Source organism: Vombatus ursinus, unplaced genomic scaffold (genome assembly GCF_900497805.2).
Source record: "Vombatus ursinus unplaced genomic scaffold, bare-nosed wombat genome assembly UNPS02014772.1, whole genome shotgun sequence".
In the NCBI taxonomy this organism is placed as follows: Eukaryota; Metazoa; Chordata; class Mammalia; order Diprotodontia; family Vombatidae; genus Vombatus; species Vombatus ursinus.
In genome coordinates this window covers 32882478-32903360 of record NW_020954550.1, presented here as the reverse complement: position 1 = coordinate 32903360, position 20883 = coordinate 32882478, and the positions used below count along the sequence as shown (strand labels likewise).

General features: G+C 38.3%; 1 protein-coding gene across 1 annotated transcript in view; it reads right to left on the bottom strand.

Annotated features, from left to right (window-relative positions):
- PLCXD3 (phosphatidylinositol specific phospholipase C X domain containing 3) overlaps window positions 1-20883 on the bottom strand; it is a 213746-nt gene that overhangs the window by 54447 nt on the left and 138416 nt on the right. Inside the window, exon 2 of the mRNA XM_027863362.1 lies at window positions 7579-8287. Coding sequence (XP_027719163.1) covers window positions 7579-8287 — 709 coding nt within the window. The remainder of the gene's footprint in view (window positions 1-7578; window positions 8288-20883) is intronic.

Genomic DNA, 20883 nt, shown 5'->3' with positions numbered 1-20883 from the left:
CACACACACACACACACACACACACACACACACACACACACACACACAAAAAGAGCTAAAGTCAAGGCAGAGGGAAGCATACATAAATTGGCTCTGGGAATTCTGGGCTGGGAGTTCAGAGCAGCTGCCCACAGCCCTGTCCTAGCACGGCCAAAGCTGAGAGCACTCATTAGTCTCTTGAAACTGGGAGTGAGGTTACAATATCTTCTTTATTACTACTTGGTATCAGTGCTAGGCAGATGCTAGGTTTGCTGTCTTCATGCAGATTGTTTTTGGGGGAGACACAGTGTCTGGAGAATACTAAGACGTTTGGCCTCAGGTGCTTATCTTCCCAGGCTTAAAGAGAAAAAAGTAACTGAAATCCTTCTTTTTCACTGGCTGCATGTTCTGCACGATGAGGAGTGACCTCCACAATGGAGAGGCCACTGAAGAAGCATCTTTGCTTGAAGAAGACTGATCAGCTATTCTGTCTCCATGGAAGAGAGAACAAGAGAAAGCAGCTCTAGATGTGACAAGGAAGAACTGATTTAGACTTCAAGGAACTCTGCATGATACTAGAATGGGAAATTTTAAAATCTCTCTTTTGAGATGTTTAAACCTCGAGTAGTTATTGCTTTGTGGTCTGTGGCTGCTGGGGGTACAGTCCTACCTGGCTAGAAAATGGGTTAGAGTCTGAATGCAGATCAAAGCATACTTTTTTTAACTTTATTTTTCTTATTTTTTTGTTTTCTTTCACAATATGACTAATATGGAAATATGTTTTGCATGACTCCGCATGTATAACCTATATCAAATTGCTTGCCTTTTCAGTGAGAGGAGAGGAAAAGAAGGGAGGGAGAGAATTTGGAACTCAAAATTTATATACATATATATATATATGTATATATATAGTTTTCATATGTAATTGGAAAAATAAAATATTTGAAGATCCTCACATAAAAAAGAAAATGGGTTAGATAGATAATTTTAGGAAGTTTCCTTTCATTCCTATGAATTCTTATGAACCCAAAAGCTCTCAGAAGAGAGAAAAAACAAGTGGTTATATATCTGTGGAAGTGACTCCATAGGATTAGATGTCTTCTCTCTCACCCCCATACCTGATAGGGTGATGGATTTACCCAATGGTCAGCTTCCAGATTCCCTGAGCTGCTTAAGCCCTCATGGGGGTATGACCCACTAGCAGAGTGGACAGTGGAGGGCACCATGGGCAACACTGTCTCTGAAGATTCTTGAATAGTGTCTCCACTCATACAATACTCAAAGTCAAGTTGTTTTTCCCCCATGGATTTCTAGCCCTGAATAAAAGTCTTTTCTGGACTACCATATACCCCAGTGGCATGGCTGTTCTGTTAGCTGATCAACTCTCCAGGGGGTGACAGGCCTCACAACTGCTTTCTCCAGATAATCTAGCAGCAGATGGTAGTGGTTTTCCTGGGTAGGTGTTGATCAGTCCCAACCTTGAGAGGAACAATAGCCTTATTTAGTTGATGGCAATAGGGAGAGAGCTACATGGATGAGAAACCTCTCTGTAAGATATAATGGCCTATGCCTCCAGCTACTCAAAAGCATCTAATGGCATCATGCTGGAGTCATTATGTGGAGACAACTCCAGCTGTGAATCAATAGGAGTTTTTGTTATGATGATACCCTGGAGAAGTTGTGCTCACATGTAGTGTTCTAGCCCCACATCAGCCCAAGGCATCCTTAACTAGGCAAAACTGTGAAGGAGCTGAAGTCTGTCTTTGATATTCTCCTTTGCTTGGAGTGCCAGAGTAATAAGTAGGAATTTTGGCACCTGGGACAAATATAGGTAAGCAGGTAGGGCTGCTCCCCAAACCTCAAGCCCTAGGAAGAGATAAAACAGGTAGGAGGTGGCAAGTGTCAGGAAGAGGGTGTGTGTCTGTGGGAAAGACTAGCCAAGGGAGAGGAACAAAATTGTGAGGGATATGTGAGGGTAATGGCATGAAGTAGGCAGAAAAGCCCCAGGGGACAAAGAATATGGGCCTGGAAACAGTCTGCCTACAACCTCTAGATGTCAGTGACCCAAGGAAAAGCCCCAGTGGGCCTAGAGTTACCAGAGTCAACTTGGAGTCTGGAAGTAGCATACTGTTCTCTGGTTTCCCTGGAACTTTTCTAGGAGCATCCTACCTGGGTTTGCTCCTCCCTAACTAGCCAATATGATCAGCTAACTATGGATGATATTTTAAAGAAGGCTGATAGATTAAGGGAAAAAAAAGAGAAACATTTTAAGTTTTCATTCCTGTCTCAAGTAATTCATGTGTATTTCAACAATGGCCTTTAATAAAGGTATGATTGTAATTTTTACAATTTATGTAAGTCTAATCATGTCACTTTTCTCAAAAATCCTCAGTGACTCTGCATTACCAAATGACTAAAATTCATCTTCCTTTGCTTGGTTCTTATGTCCTTCCCAATCTGGTAAGGGGAGAGGGAACAGGGAAGGAAGCAAACATTTATGAACCACCTTCTATGTGCCAGGCACTATGGCAGTAAGAAATTCACAAATATCTCATTTGATTCTTACAACAACTCTGATTGATAGGTGCTATTATTATCTTCATTTTAGAGTTGAAGAAACTGCGGCTAAAAGAAATTAAATGCTTATCCAGGGTCACACATAGCTAGTAAGTGTCTGAGGCCAGATTTAAACTCAGGTCTTCCCAACTCCAGTTCCAATGGCTCTATCCACTGTGCCACCTAGCTGCCAAATAAGATTCTATTTTTCCAAACTAATCTCATATATTCCCCCTCCATCTTTTCTGTACTCTTAATAAAATGGGCTATTCACTATTGTCTAATCGTAGCCTGTGTTTTCCTATCTCCTTGCCTCAGCTCATGCTGTTCACTAAGCCTATGACGTCAAGCCTTTAAAGTAACACAAATTCCACCTCTTTCAGGAAGCCTTCCTTGATTAAGTGTCCTTTTAAAACTAATTATTTCACATTTAATGAACTTTTCATGTCAAAATGTGTATTATAACTATTGATGCTTTTATCATTACCTACAGACTCTAAGTTTTATGAGGGCTAAACACTGGACACAGTAGGCACTTAAGTATTTGTTGAAATAATGTTCATTTCAGATAATGTAGTATGTGATGAAAGAAACTGAGATGTTATGAGGCATGTGAGTCTCAAATCACACTGGAAGTGATGTCCTACTCTCATTATGCCAGGCTTCCCTGGACTTGGGCCATTACTTTTCTGGAAATAAGTTCCCTCATCTGCAAAACAAAAGGGTTGGACTGGATGACCTGAAATCTCCTTCTAGCTCTGAATATTAGAATCTGTTTTTATACTGGTTAGAGGAGAAACAGGCAGCAGGGAGACAAATTGAAAAGTTACTGCAAAATGACTACATGATGGCAAATAACCAAATGAAAAATCCAGCCAATTATTTGGATCTTTCCAGCTGTCTGAGTGTTTGACACTGTGTACAGAAAGAACCTGAGCTAGATCTCCAAACATTTTGTCATAAAAAGCCCTGATACTTTAAAAAACCTTATAGGCAATCTGGGTAGACTTTTGAAGTGGGAAGTATTTGTAATTTAATAAGCTTCTGCATCTTAGCAATGGACTTGATTAAAACTGCATACTTTTCTTGGGAAGTGTCAAGTCTGTGGGGGTGTAGGTACAGAGACTGGCATTTTAAAAATAAATTAAAAATAGATTTTTAAGAAACAAATCTGTGGGAGTTTTTGTTGTTGCTGGATTTTTTTTGAACACCAGTGGTGAGGACAGAACACACAGTTCCAGTGTTTGGCAACAGCAACCAGACTGAAAGCTATAACACCTGGATCCAAGCTGGATTGAGTTTCCCTGAAGATTTGCCCAAGTCTCCAAACACTGTATTCTGAATGCATGTGTTAAAGGTTTTGTTAACCCAAATATTAGTATCATAAGCAAAGTATGGAGAAACTTTTAACTCTCCCTATCCTATATACATCATCTAGCTATCTATCTGTTATGTGTTTATATATACATATATGTATATATCACATTGTATGTATATGTGCAGCACTTAGATTATATATGTGTATGTGTATACATACACATTTTTTTCAATTGTTTTTCGGTCATGTCTGATTCTTACTGACCCCATCTGAGATTCTCTTAGCAAAGACAATGGAGTGATTTGCCATTCCCTTCTCCAACTCATTTTAAAGATGAGGAAACTGAAGCAAATAGGGTTAAGTTATTTACCCAGGATCATACAACTAGTAAGCATCTGAGGTCAGATTTGAATTCAGGAAGATGAGTCTTCCTGACTCTAGTCACTCTATACACTATACACTATGGCCTACTGCACCATCTAGCTCTTTCCTTTCCCTTCCTCTATTTTATAAATGAGCAGCTATAACATAAAAACCAACAAAAAAGATAATTCCAATATTCGCCACAAACTTGATTATTGGTGAGAAAAAGAAAGTCTCATTCTTTTTACTTCTCTACCTTATTTAAAGTAGGTAGCATTCCTATCTCAGAAAGATAGAATACAGAAGAGTGAAAAGTGCAGAATAAAGGGGAAAGGAAAAGGGAAATGGTTACCAGAAATTTGGTTTGAGTTGCAAATGCACTCTGATCCAAAATTTGGAATGATACTGCACAGGACAGCATGTTGTGATAAAGGAGATTCACTTTTGTACCAGCAAGTAAATCTTGCATTCTGCTTTTTACCTAATAGAATATGAGATTTTTGAGTGCCATAATGGTTTCACTCTTGTCTTTGAAACTTTAGTGACTGGCACATAGTAGGTTCTTAATAAATGCTTATTGACTGATTGACTAAAAAAACCATGCTCTATAGTAGGCTTTAGACAATATTGTAATGCAAGAACAGTGTGTATTCAATTGCCTCCCTCCCCTCCCCCAACCCCACCTCCCACATTTCCATTCTTTTCCATTTCCTTTCCCACTAAGCAACTCACTTGTGATATTCTGTAATCAATCAACCAAAAAGTATTTATCAAGAACCTCCTATGTACCAAGTATTGCGTTAGGTGTTGCTATGATTAACCATTCCAATTGACTAATTTGAAGGAAGGTATTAATGATTTGTTAGGGGATATTCTTTCATGATAATTGTGATTATTTAAAGGGAGCAAATGCAAAAATAAATATGAGATTTATGCTGAGAAAGCAACAGTTATAGAAGTAATTATTTACTCAAGGCAAAGGTTTGCCTCAGTGTTCTATTTCAGTTTGTCATTTGCATGTGACAGGCTAGAGAACTTTGGAGTCAATGTGAAGTCTGATTCAGTTAAAGTCTGATTCAGTCTTCTGTGTTTCAGCTTTTTATTAGTATATGAAAATTTGGGAAATTTTGACGATAACAATCAGGCATATCTGAATCTCTGAACTGTTTTAAGATCATTGGATGAATGTACTTTGTCTGATTATAGTTCAGCTGGTGGAGATGAGATTCTGGTTGCTCATCCTGAGTTGTAGTGTTTCCCAAGGTGAGGATTGATTTCTGAACCAGGCAGAGTAAGAAGGGAAAGGGTCACAGAAGAGACCTCAAAGATGTGTGAAATCAAAGTTATAGCTCTTTGCTTTATCACTTTTTGCTAGGAAGAATTAGATGGTAAAAGGAAGGATATCCATCTTTGTCTTCTTTGCCACCTATTTTTGAGAGAGTAGAGAAGAGGAAGAGGAAAGAAGGTACTTTTATCTACTGCTAGAAGGATAGAGAAGAAGAGGAAAGAAAATATTTCTCTGCAGTTGCCAAGGAGGTAAAGGGGAACTCAGGGTCACCAGAGGGAGCAGGACTGGAAAAGTTTCTGCCAATCCTAAACTGAGTCTCTGACTTTCAGAAACAGCATAGTACTACCTCTGCTGAAAGCATTAGCTGAGTCTGAAATTAGAATTATAGAATTGTAGGAGTAGGGGTAAACCCATTTCAGCAGAGGAAAAGACCAGCATAGAAGAGGAGTAATGATGGAGCTGTCTAGTTATCAACCCATGCCTTTGAGCTAACATGCCATATGAACAGCCCCACCTAGCAACTGAGTCATTAGTCCAACATAATTATGACACCCATTGGTGAAATCTGAAAGAACCGTTTCTGGGGGAAAAAAGGGGATCAATGCTCAAAGTTTTTGACCTGTGAGTCGCTGTGGCTACCTGTGTTCTTTACACATGCACCACATTAACCTCAATGATTTAAGTTTGTACCCACTCTACTTTATAGTCTTTGTGCATTCGTGTGAGAGTGCAACCCAGATTTATAAGTGGAATATTATATAATTTTAGTCTTTGCTTTGCCTTCTGTTTAGTTTTTTTTTTTAGTTTATTAAGAAGTAATGGAGGTATCTTGCCTGGTTTGTAAATAGGAAAGACGTGATTAGGGGCTCATGAATTTAAAGTATAGTAGGAATAATTACCCATCAGGATCATCCCTAGAAAAGTGATTTATATGGAACACTAATATACTGTTGGTGGAACTGTGAAACGATCCAAGCATTTTGGAGAGCAATCTGGAGTTGTGCCCAAAGAGTTATAAAACTATATACCTTTTGATCCAGCAATACCACTATTAGGTCTTTTTTCCAAAGTGAGCAGGGAATAAGGAAAAGAATCTATATGTTCTAAAATATTTACAGCAGCTCTCTTTGCAGTGGTAAAGAACTAGAAATTGAAGGGATGCCTATCCATGGGGGAATGGCTAAACAAATTGTGGTATATGATTGTGACGGAATACTACTGTGCTATAAGAAATGATGAGCTGGTTGATTTTAGAAAAAAACAAACAAGGAAAGACTTGCATGAAATAATGAAGAGTGAAATGAACAGAACCAAGACAATGTTGTATACAGTAATGATAATATTGATTAAAGAATAACTATAAATGACTATATTATTCTGAGTATTATAAATACTCAGATGAACTACAAAGGATCTATGAGGGAAGATGCTATCTGCCTCTAGAGAAAGAACTAATACATATCTGTGCCAAATGGTGGCTCTAGTGTGGGGTGGGGAAGGAGACAGTTCAGAACTTTAAATGTAACAAAAAAAAATTAGTTTAATTTAAAAAGAAAAGTGATCTGTAGAAGTCATTCTACCTTTTTAGAAATCTCAACCTACTAGAATGATTATAGGTTGAGGGAAAATGAGTTGAGAGAGAGAAAGGAGGGTAATGAAGGGAGTGATCCATGATCATCAGAAATATGATTGTGTTAAATGACTAGCTAATTCGATCAACTAATTTAAGCTTAGATGTTAATGCCTGATAATGATTTTTTTACATTTAAATATATTTGCAACAAGTATTTTCATATTATCTTCTCAATTCATCACCTATTCCAGAAAATATTTGCATTTTTAAAGTAGCTTTCAATCTCTTAACATAAGTAAGTAATATGGAAATTTTAGATGTTGTGACTTGGATGATGGGGTAGACTTTGGGTGGAGGGGGTAGGGAAGTCTCAGTCTCCTTAAATAATAGCACTTAAGTAAGCCCCAATCTACCTGCTTGTAAGGCTGACCTACACACTAATATAAGTGACACATCTTAAAAAATGGGAGGTGTCAGACTACACTTCTAAAAGATTCTTACCTTTCTGTGATTGTTTCTCTGAGACCACTGGCTACCCCCTTGACCACAGTACTAGCTTTGGGGGTCAGCACCACCTGAGATATAAAAAAAGAGCCCTTCTTCCTTCTCTCAGTAATGGACGCCTGGAGAAACTGGATCAGTTTTTCAGGGTCTGTTGTGTTGGCCCAGGGAGCTGGCATCATCTGCCCAGGCCAGAGAAAGGGTACCTCCAGAGCCACTGGGCTGTGATAAAAGACCAAGACTTGGTAATCTTTCTCCCACAGGTACTTCAGACTCACTTCATGGGCAAAAATCGCTGGGCACATTTTATTCCCAAAGATATCTTTCAGCATTTGGACGAGTTTTTCGTGATGGTATTTCTGCATTCCGTAGAAGTGGTTGAAGTCCAAGAAGACCACCTCCCTGTGGTGATCTGTGAGGAAGGCATTAATCTCTTCCAGCCCTTCATTCACTTTGGCACTGAACAGACCATGAGCAAAGTAAAGCTCATTGTCAGGGTCCCTGGGCTTGGTGGAAATTCGGAGGTCAAAGTACCGGATCCCGGCCCCCAGTTGACCAGTAAAATTCATTGTCTGAGTTGCTAACCATTTCCTCATGAGCTTTTTGGCCACAGTTCCAAATACAGAGACAAAATTCTGGACAGTTTCTGGTTGCTCGGGTCCTACTGGAGAAGCTTCATCAATGTAGAAACTGAAGGAATCATGAGATCCTAAAAAGATGACAAGACAGTGCAGTTAGATGTCAGCATTTAGAATCAGGGTATTACTTATCCTTCCCTTACAAGAGTATTCCATATATTCATTTTCAACATGAGACAGGGGGAAAAACCCAACAACTCACTAATGCTTATCCTTATTGATTCCCACTTAAACAAAATTGCTTTTAAAAAAATTTCTTCCTGATGTGTTATGCAGAGATCAATTTCACATCAAGAAGAAACTGAAAATTATGGGGAAATTTCTTCTGAGTGAAGTTTAAAAGATTGGCACACCACAGTCATACTATTCACCTCAGTTTGAATTCTGCCTCAGAAACTTACTAGCTGTGTATCTCTGAATGAGTCATTTAGCCTTTATCGTCCTCAGTTTCCTAATCTATAAAATGGGGATAATAATAATGCCTACCTCATAGTGTTATTGTGAGATTCAAATGAAATAACGTAAGTAAAGTACTTTGAAAACCTACATAAATGCTAACTATCATTATTATTACTGAGATACATACATAATCCAAACTTTCATGTAGGTAGTACAAGCAGCCACCTACACAGTATCATTTGAGGAGTTTTCAAGGCCATCACAAATTCCTACATGTCATTCCCATTCTCCTGTCCCCTCCACTTTGATTTGAAATTCCCCATTTTTAAAATTTCTACCTCCTTTGTAGTAGTCAACAGATGACAAATGCTAATTTGTTGGAGTTTCCACACAAAACAATTTAACGTTATTCTCGCTCCTGAATTGCCCCTTCCACTTTGGAAATCAATGAGATCTGAAAACTTGAAGGAAGAATATCCTTCTAGGAGAATGAAATCCATTGACTTTTTTTAAGGCATCTGATAATATCTGTACTCTTGAAACTATGTGCAGGGTGACCCTGGAGGGACAGATTACTGTTTTGAAATAATGAGACTCAATGTCAGAAATGTACTCAAAATTCATTTTTAATGTTAAAAAATAATTCTTTGGTTTTTTGGCAAGATGTGTTGAAGAGTTAAAAGTCAAGCTCATTTATATTGGTACCTCCTATCAAAGAGAAAAAAGGTATGTGCTTAGACTGCAAAGAATCACTAATTAATAGAATCTGAGAGTCAAAAAGGACCTTGGTGGCTATTGAGACAAAAAGAACCCCCTCTTAAACATCCCTTACAAATGGTTCTTCAGCTTCTGCTTGAAGATCTCCAAAGAAGGGAAACCCACTATATCTTAAGATAGCCATTCTTCTTTTGGATGGATCCATTCATTAAAATTTATATTTCCCTCGACACTAAAACTAAATTAGTCTCTTTTCAACTTCTGTCTATTTCTCTTGGTTTTGCCCTCTGGGTTAAACAGAACTAATCTACTACTTTCTCCACATGACAATCCTTCAAATAATTGAAGGCAGCTAACATGTTCCCCTCTGGGTCTTCTTCCAACCTAAACATTCCCAGTTCCTTCAATTGAACCTCATATGATACAGAGTCAACACTCCCCAGCATCCTGGTCACCCTCTAACTTATCAAGATCTTTCTTAAGCAACAATACCCAGAACTGAACACAATGCTCCAGGTGAAGTCTGACAAGAGCAGAGAGCAGTAGGACTTTGCGATTTTTGAAGCCTTGTTCCTCCTTTGCAGTCCAAGACCATGTTAGTGATATGCCACCTATCCTTTTATCCAAGTCATTAATAAAAATGTTAAATAGAACTCACTTTCAACATCCACAGCTTTCAATGCATGAGCAAGGAGAACTGGCTAAGCCAGAATTTCTTAGAGTAGTCCATGGACTACTGGAGACCCCCAAGATTCTGGCATGGGGTTCAAGAGGTCAAAACTATTTTCACAAAAATATTAAGATGTCAATTATGTATTAAAATAGCCTTCCTTTTTCCAACTATACATTTGTGTGATACTGAATTTTCTTCATATACTTTAACCAAAGCAACAGATGGAATGAAGAAGATATGAGAATCCCTCTATCTTGTATTAAGTCAGACAGCTAAGAGATTTGCAAAAATATGTAAAATAGTGCCACTCTTCTCAATGATTTTTTGTTTTTGAAAGTATAGTTTTTAAATTAAAAATGTTATTTATATTAATATGCAATTGGCTTATTATTGTCATTTAAATGAACTAATAATACATTAGTAGTTTTAATTTTGAATATAATAAATAGTGATAGATATAATCCACATAAACAAAGTTCTTTGGGGTCTTCAATAATTTTTAAGAGTCTGAAGAGGTCATGAGAACTGCTGGACTAAGGTAAAATTGAGACACAGAAAAAGTTTGTTTGAGGATCTCCATAACTCATCATATTGCTTTCCTCTCTACCATTACCAGGTTCTCCAGGTACGTATACAATCTCTATATTCTCTTTGGGTTGTCCCATTCTGATCCTCTCTGGTCATGGTCTTTGCACTGGTCCCTTTATTGGAAAAAAATTTAACTGGTCATCACCCTCTTTCCTCCCAGTCCTATTCTCCGATAGCTTAAGTCATTGTTGCTAAAGTGATTCAACTCCATTGATATGCTACCATCAACACTGATAAAAATTCTAAGTTGACTCTGTTTTGGCTCTTGCAGACAGAGAGGCTTGGCCATAAAAGGAAAAGGAGGGTAAGGAGAAAAGTTGACTTATATAAAGTAAACCAAGATTCATAAAAGGTCAACAACTATCAAACTTATGATTAACTTTTCTAGGGAAATATTTTTGGCTTTACTGAAATTTGTTTTCAAGCTAAAATCAGATGTCAGAGGACAATGAAAAAGAATGCTATCCACATCCTACCACAGAAGTGTTGAACTAAATATGAAGAATGAGACACACATTTTTAGACATGTCCAATACGGGAATTTGTTTTACATGATTATGCGTATTTGTTACAAGGATTTGGTTTTCTTTCCCCACATGCCTTGGAAGGAACAAAAATAAATGCTTGTTAATTAAAAAGAAAAAAAGCTTTCTACCTCTCTGAAAGGGAAGGTGTAATGTCTTGGAAGATAATGGGAGATAATGTTTTAAGGAAAATAAGAAAGAAATGGAATTGGATCAAAATTTATCAAAGCATGAATGAATTACTGCCTTGGCTTTAGCACTGGTCTGTCCCTTTATAACACTGCAATTTTGCAGAGACAAATCATGGAAACTCAATGACTTTGAACAGAACCAGCAAAAGGCTAACATACCATTATTTGGAGTCCCCATGACAAATCAGCTAGTATTCAAGGCAAGTCATCTCAGTGCTCCAAGTAAAGTAAAACTAAAATCAGGAAAGATGGATGAGCATCCTTAAGAAGCAAATGATCCTTTCCAGAAGAGTCCCTTTTTCCTGACTTCCTATGGGTCAGAACCCATGTCTATTTGAATTGCTTTGTGTACAGGGTGAGGAATAAATGAATATTTACAACAGTAAATATGACTTAAACTCACAAAATATTAGAGCTTAAAGAAACTTTGGCAATCATCAATACCTTCACTGGACTTTTTTTTTTTTTTTACAGATAGAGAAACTGAGGCCCAGAAAGATGAAATAACCTCGGTCATGAGTAAGGCAGAACTGGGCCAATCACCCAGGAAATTTTACTGCTACTCTGGTGCATTTTCCACCACAACACTAAGTAATGATAATAAGAACAGCTAGATGAAAAATGTCACTATTTGTCCCAGGGCTTGGGTTATCTCCCCCTACCTGCCCCCCACACACAGTGGAGAAAAATGATCATGTTATCAAGGCCAAAAAAAAAAAAAAGATACATTTTTATGATTTGATTTTGGTCTGGAAATTTACACAGCACAATTGAGTATTTTCATTACAATATTGTGTTTTCTGCCTGTTGGAAAAAAAAATAGACCTTCATGACTAGGGGGGAAATGTGAAAAAAGAAAAGGTTCTTCCCTATCAATTTCTTTAAAAGTCTTTTAAAATTAATTTCTTCTAAGCCTAATAAATCACTCTTGTTTTGCCAAGGAGATCCCTTTGGGGTCAGACCAAGAAAAAGTTTTATTGCAAAGGCCTAAAAGTCTAATCTGGAAACGTGGAGTTACAATAAAAAGAAGTCAGACTTATTTATATGAATGTTTTTATGTGTCTGTCAATATTCAAATGTAGATACATACATACACACACACACACACACATACACATATGTGGAATAGGTGGCACAGTGGATAGAGTATTGGGCCTGGAGTCAGAAAGGTTCCTCTTCCTGAGTTCAAATCTGGCCTCAGATTCTTACTAGCTGTATGATCTTGGGCAAGTCACTTAACCCTGTTTGCCTCAATTTCCTCATCTCTAACATGAGTTGGAGAAGGAAATGGCAAACCACTCAATTATATTTGCCAAGAAAACCCCAAAAAGGGGTCACAAAGAACTGGACAAGACTGAAAAATGACTAAAAAACAACATATATATACATGTATATACATATATATATAGTGTATGTGTGTAATATATATGTATTCACACATATGTGTGTGTACATATATATACAGACAGAGAGAGAGAGAGGAATATGATGTGTTTTTCACAGATGGCTGGTGAGATAAATGATACCATGGACGCAATGAAGTGCTGAAATATAGATAGAAGTTGGACAGAGGAAGACATTCTGACCTAGATTTTCCAGACAATGCTATCAATTGTTCAATTCTCTTCTGTATATAAGATTTTGCTGCTATCCATTCAATTGGAAGGAAAGAAGGAAATAAGAAATTATTAAGTGCCTACTATGTGAGATATGTGACTGGGCAAGTCACTTAACTCTGCCTCAGTTTCCTCATCTGTAAAATGAGCTGGAGAAAGGAATGGCAAACCACTCCAGTATCTTTTCCAAGAAAACCCCAAATAAGGTCAGGAAGAGTTAGACATGACTGAAATGATGAACATTATGCGTGATGGAGGTTCTATTATTATTTTCATTTTACAGTTGAGAAACTAAAGTAGGTGAATGTTAAGTGACTTACCAAGAGTCACACAACTAGTAAGTGTCTGAGATTAGATTTGAACTCAAGTCTTCCTGACTTCAGACCCAAATCTCTATCTATTACATCACTTAGCTACTTCTAGAAAAAAAGTCAACATTAGAGTTACTCCATATAGAAAGTTAAGTTTCCTTATTTTGGGACACATAGTTATTGTCAGGTATGATCTAAAAGTATCAGTCTGTGTTTGGTGAACAAAGTTTTCCTCGGAAAACATCTGCTAATTGGTTTTCATTGATTAATAAAGATAAAAGGCAAAAGCATAGAACAAGGGCCCTGCCTTCCATGGCAAAATATAAGCATTTTAAGTTAAAGGGGTAAGGAGAACAAAAGGTATATGTGAACCTGCACTCTTGGTCAGCTGTGACCCATTTATTCACCCTATTTATAAAGACACTAATTATAGAACAGCCAGAAAACTCTTTCCTTAGGGGCCATATACCTTTAAAATACCTGAAAGGCACAGCTTCATTAGACCCTACCTAGTCAAATCCTCATCTGCAACCTTATGATAGCACAAGGACCCTGCTCGTCATCATGGATACACAGCTTTCATCAGCAAGGCAAGAAAGGGGCAAGAGCCTCAGTCAATTGGGAAAGAAAATGATTGAAACAAGTAATGGAAAGCAATTTGGAATGATTCCAACAAAGTGATTAAACTGTCCAACCTCTCTGACCCAGAGATCCCACTGCTAGACATACATCCCAAATAATAATAGCTAGCATTTACATATCACTTTAGGGTTGGTAAAGCTCTTTACAAATATTATCTCATTTGATTCTCACAGCAGCCCTGGGATATAGGTGTCATTATTAACTCTATTTTACAGTTAAGAAAACTATGGCAGATGCAAGTTCAACAGCTTGCCCAGGCTCACACAGCTAGGCAGAATTTGAACTCAGGGCTTCCTGACTCCAGACCCAGTGGTCCCATATATAGAACAAAATATTCATAGCAGCATTTTATGTAGCACCAAGAAAATAGAAATAATAACAACAAAGTGGCCAACCTTTTGGGAAATGTGTGATCAAACTGTGGCACATGAGGGCAAAGAAAATAAAGAATTCAGAGGAACGCGGGAAGATGTACGAGAACTGACATAACATGAAGTAAGAAGGAGGAGGACAAAATGCACACTGACTATAACAATTCAAATGCAAAGACCAGCAACAGAAAGAACCAAAAACTCTTAACCGTGATGGCCAAATCTGACCCTGAAGAAGGGATGAAAAAATGAACCTTCCTTCCTTCTTTGACGAAGTTGGGGACTACGGCTTCAGAACATTACATATACTGTCAGACTCAGTTGATTTATTGGAAAGTTTTCAGAACTGCTTCTTTCATTTTTGTTTTTTTTTTATTGCTACAAGGATTAGCTCTCTGGGTACAGAAAAGGAGAAGGTTTTATTGGAAATGATGGTCATATAAAAAATAGAAGATATCAATTTTTAAGGAGAAGTTAAAAAAAAGTCAATTTTTGACTTAGGGATTTGGGCATGAAGTATATGGTTACTCATCATTCTGCTAAAACAGCCACATTCTAATCTAGAGCAATCCAAATTATCTTATTTCCCATTAGATTTTATATTCTTCCTCAGAAGATTCATATACCTCCCTGTTATAGAAATTGCTATCAGAGGGAGACTAAATCCTGCCCCCTCTTCATTTCCTATGTTTCCATCATATTTATGAAAGATACATCTGTGGGCTGGTTCTCTGATTACTCAGTTTTTAGGCTTAGAAGTGATTTCCATTTCAAAATCCACTGAAATTTTGCTTTAACTGACATCAAAAGAAATATATTCATTCAACCTTATCTATGAATTTGGAGACAAGACAGACTGAAAAAGCCAGGACTCAACTTACCCTGAGACTGACAATTAAATATATATGTACTGGCCTTTGAATGAAGGCTGTGACTTCGTCAAAATAATTACTGTTCCTGTGTTAGTCATCAAGCACCCCGTGCCTGTAGAAGAGACAGCTGGCTAACGTGTCCATGTACTTCACCCACCCTCTCTGCTCTGCTTGTCTACTCTACTCTTGTTGGCTGCTGAGTGCTTGGATTTACAAGAATCCTGCTTACAGGCAGCAGGTTTCTTGAGTATTTTATATTTCCATACCTCTGTAAGAATAGAGAAAACAGCAGGGGAGAGGTGGAATGTGTCTGCATTCAAACTGTGCAAGCTGTGAACCAAAATAAAGCTGGGGTGGGGGTGGGGGGCAAGTGAAGCTAAAAGAGTTCCATTTTTTTTTTTATCAGTAAGCATTTTTCTAGGATGGAGTAGATCTGCATTTCTCTCTGTCTCTATCTCTGTGTGTGTGTGTGTGTTTGTGTATATGTGGATCTCTCATTTTACATAAGGAGAAATGGAGGTACAGAATAGTGACTTAGAGTGTTGATACCTCCTCTCCCTCCTTTTTGTCATCCAAATTCCATCCGTGCAATAAGAACCAGCTCAGTTCCCCCATGTTCCACAAAGCCTCCTCACACCACTTCAGTCCCTACTGATCTCACTTCTCTGAAATCCTGGTGCACCCCTTGTTTGTTACTAGTAGTCACCTGGCACTTAAGAATCATGGACCGCCTTGTTATAACTCTCCAACATCATCCTGCTTTATTATATAACTTTTCTTGAGCCCCTGTCTTATCTCCCTACCTAGATCAAAAGCCCCTTGTCAGATACTTTTTTGTATCCCCCAGACTCTTTTGCTGTCTAGTAAGTGCTCCAAAAAATTGTTTATTTAGTGGCATGAATGAGAACAAAGGTCTTCCAATTTTTATATTCTAGCCAGTACTATTCTCCTGGATAAACCTACCAAGGTCACCAACCATCGGTGCTATGAAAGGCCTCAAGTTGTAGGCAGAAAAGATAAAAACAAATACTGTGTTTGCTAGAATGCAGGACAGGATTAAGATGCAAAGCTGGGAAGTTGTTGCCTCTGATTCATCATGGCTCAAATCCTGGGACAGGAAAGGAAGTTGTGTCTATGGATTAGGAGATATCCACCTCCCCCTGACTCAGGACCAGCCATTCATTAGTCACTGGGCTAGAGTGGGTGTGAATCCCCATTCAACAATAAAGACAGATAGTTCTGTAAACTGAGGGGGTAGATTTAGATCAGGGGTTCTTATTCTTTTTTTGTGCATTTTGACAGTTTGGTGAAGCCTATGGACCTTGTCTCAGAATAATGTTTCTTAATGCATAAAATAAATAGGAGCAGGGCACTCTACACTTAGTGAGGAACATCATAGGTGGGAGACTGGAGTTATTGACAGAGAACATGGTCCTCTCAATTCCCTTAAGGGTACTGGAGAACCCTGGGGGGAAGGGTGAACTCTCATACACCTGGCCTTCAGGCAGTGAAGGTCACAGTATTTATGTGACAAGTCTAAGTTCCCAAATGAAATAGAACTAATGACAGGGCCTATACCTGTGTTAACATTCTCTTGTAGTTGCAAATCCAACTTCCGTTCAAAGTGATCTTCCTAAAGTGTAGGTCTGGCCAGGTCACTTCTCCCTCTCCACTCAATAAACTCTATTACCTCTATAATCAAATGGAAAATTCTCTGCTTAGCATTCAAATTCTTTCCTAATCTGCAACACCCCTCACCCCCATCTTTCCAGTCTTCTTACACCTTATTCCACCTCCCCCACCCCCATATTCTGTGATCCAGTGATCCTGGCTATTCCTTGGGCTGTTCTTAGAACTAGATACTCTTACTATACTCTCCAGACATTTTCACTTACTATTTCCATGCCTGCAATACTCTTTCTCCTCATCTATGCCTTCTGGCTTTCCTAGCTTCTTTCAAGTCTCAGTTAAAAAAAATAAAGCCCACCTTTGGGGCAGCTAGGTGGCACAGTGGGATTGAGCTCCAGCCTTGGAGTCAGGAGGACCTGAGTTCAAATCCTGCCCCAAACACCTGACACTTACTAGCTGTGTGACCCTGGGCAAGTCACTTAACCCCAATAGCCTCACCAAAAAAGCAAAAAAATTAAAAAAATTAAGAACCCTACCTTCTATGAGCTTTCCTGACTCCATTCTCTTTGTCAATCATCTCCAGTTGATCCTGTATATATCTCATTTATACATAGTTGTTTTCATGTTGTCACCCTCATTAGACTATGATACTCATCTTGGCACCTAGTTGGTGTTTAATAAATGCTTACTGAATATCATCTGCTAAGGTTAGAGGGATTGTGATTAATAGAGGGAATGACCATGCTTATTAAATCCCAGAGCCCTAAAATATTAAACATTAAAGTAATGGGGGAAGGGAAGCATAAAGACACAGGTTTTACCTTTCTCTTCAACAAAGACTAGAATTCCCTGAGGGCTTAGGATCATATCTTGTACAACGTCTCATTTCCCACAGCACTTAGCATGGTGCTTTCCCATATGTTGAGGACTCAATCAATGCTGAATGAATTAAATCATTCACTTGTTCATCCAATAAGTATTTAAGTAGCACCTATTATATGCCAAGCAGTATGAATGAATGAAATGACCCTCCCTCATGATATCTTCAGGATTGATGAACTCCCCAACACCATGCTCTGTAATCTAGAGGAAAAGAAAAGAAAAAAGATACTGATTCTCATGATTCTATGGAAAGCCAGTCAGGGTGAGGGTAACTTTGATTAGATTAGGAAATGTCTACCTGCCTGAGGTAAATGAAATCTTTCGGGGCATCATTCAGGGAACTGTTTTTTCTTACACTCCAGTGCCCCTGAAAGATGTAGATTTAAGTCACATTTAGACTGAGGGATAGAAGATTCTAGTACCCTGGTCCAGAGCATGAAGCACAGAAGAGAAGGATATTCATTTATTCAAACACATAGCCAGAGCTCATTACATCTGGGCCTGAGAGATCAAATACAACCATATCATTAGAGAAATGATGAAACAAAGGTGCAGAGAAGTCAACTTACTTGGCCAAAACCACACAATTAAGAGCCAGTCCTCCATCCATAGGTTCTAGCTGTATTCTTTCCCTACGTGAACTTGCCTCTTTATTTATTCATTTATTCAGGATTAAGCAAAGACTATATACAAAGCATTGTTTTGTGTCCTATGTTGGGTACAAAAATGAATAAAACACAGTCTTCATTCTTAAGGTGCTTACAGACTATTTAGAAAGACAGGATATACACAAGGAAAATTAAAATCTAGGGCGTTCCAAAGGTCCTAATGCTGTTTAAAGCTATTAAACGTTAATGTTGGGAATCTTTGAAAAAGAGCTGTATAAGAAATGTTTTGTGGCAGTATATGATCAAATGACAATTGAATTCTTTTGAGTGTATAGAAAGGAAAGATTCAAGGAGCATTCTGGAGCCAGTTTACACCAAATTGAAAGGGCCAGTTGTTAAAATTTTCAGTGTGAACATTTGAACTTTGGAAACCAGCAAATACTACAAATCAGAGCTTGATTAATTGAATATTTTTTTTTAACTGTCTAGACTCTAGACTTAAAAAGGGGCAGCAAGGTGGTACAGGAGTAGCTAGGTGGCACAGTAGATAAGAGTGTGGGACCTGCAGTCAGGAAGATTCATCTTCCTGAGTTCAGATCTGGCTTAGCCACTTACTAGCTGTGTGATCCTGGGCAAATCACTTAACCCTGTTTACCTCAGTTTCCTCATCTGTAAAATGATCTGGAGAAGGAAATAGCAAACCACTCCAGTGTCTTTGCCAAGAAAACCCCAAATGGGGTCATGAAGAGTCAGACACAACTGAAAGATGACTGAACAACAACAGACATTAGAAAATGATAACGAAAATGTTAATAATGCAGATTAAACTTAAAAGTATGCTATGGTTACATTTCTTCCCTTGGAGAAAGTAAATTATTGAACATTTACCAGCACATTCCTGGAGAAATCGCTATGGGCTGGGGATGGTCAATGAAGCCTCAGACAGGTGGAAATATAAGATCAGAGATTGAGATCAAGAAGGGACTCTTGAGTCCAATCCCCTTATTTTACAAAAAAGAACACATCAATCAGTGGGTACACAGGTAGTAAACATCAGAGGATCTGAACCCATGGCCTCTGATTCTAGCGCCATTTGAGATGAGCTTTAAAAACTGTGTCAGTGAAGGAGGGGAAAAGAAGGATAAACAAAGTCACAGAAGCTAGAATGAACATGATGTTGATTCAGTCATATCCTACTCTTCGTGACCCCATTTGGGGTTTTCTTGGCAAAGATACTGGAATGATTTGTCATTTCCTTCTCTAGCTCATTTTACAGATGAGTAAACTAAAGCAAATAGGGTTAAGTAACTTGCCCAGAGTCACACAGCTAGTAAGTGGCTAAGCCAGATTTGAACTCAGAGAGGTAAGCCTTTCTGACTACAGGCTCCACACTCTATATCCACTGTGCCACCTGGCTGTATGATGTATTTGGAGAATTGTAAGTAGGTCAGACTCACAGAAGTGAAATCTTTATGAAAAGGAATGAAATAAGACTGGAAAGGTAGGTTGGACACAGCTTTTAGAGAGCCTTAGCCACCACACTAAGACTTTCAGACTCCATCCTGTAGATCAAGGCATCTTGATAGATTGAAATCTACTAGCAGATTCAGAAGCTTTATATGTTAGCTTTACCAGCTAGCTGCTGTCAAGCTCCTCGTCACACCTTATCTGGATTCTAAGTAAGGAGGGGAACAAAACCAGCAACAGGGTTCCATGTTCACCCCCCAACACACACCACCACAAGAAATTTTATACCCATCTGTCCCGACAATCAAGGTTACAGTGAAGTTTAAACCCCACTAAAAGATCGGGGGCTTTTATAGAGGTGATGGGGGAACCAGTAAAGAATACAGAAATGGGAACAGAATGCCCAGAAGATAGTGGGACAGACTTTTGCTGTAGTTTCACTCTTCTCCCTTATGTGTTTTCCTTTTTTTTTTCTTTGAGGGCAAGAAATGTCTTTTTTTTTTTTTGGTACTTGTATCATCAGGACTTAGCACAGTGCTTTGTTGTTATTCAGTCATTTCAGTCATTTCTGACTCTTTGTGACCCCATTTGGGGTTTTCTTGGCAAAGATATTTGAGCAGTTTGCCATTTCCTTCTCCAGCTCATTTTACAAATGAAGAATTGAAGCAGACAGGGTTAAGTGACTTGCCCAGGGTCATACACATAGTTAAGTGTCAGATTTGAACTCATGAAAGTGAGTCTTCCTGACTGCAGGACCAGCATTCTACCCACTGCAACACTTACTTGCATATAGCACAGTGCTTAGCATATAACAAACACTGAATGAATAATTTGTTGTTGTTGTTTGGTTAATTCATTCATTCATTTTCTCCTTTTCCCTGAAGACAATTGGAAACCACAGTCATAGACCTAAGAGTCAGCAGGAGCCTTAGAAACCATCTAATGCAACCCCTTTATTTTTGCAGATGTGAGAACTGAGCCCGAAAGAGATTAAGTGACTCCTCTAAGGTCACACAGTAGCAAAGCACTGAGCCAGAGTTCAAACCTGGGTCTTCTGATTCTCAAGCCAATTCTTTTCCAACTATATCACACCAAATAAAGAAAAAGAATACTTTAAAAAAAAATAACAACCAAAATAAAACCTTCTTTGGTTAGAGAATGGATTCTGGGAGAGAGC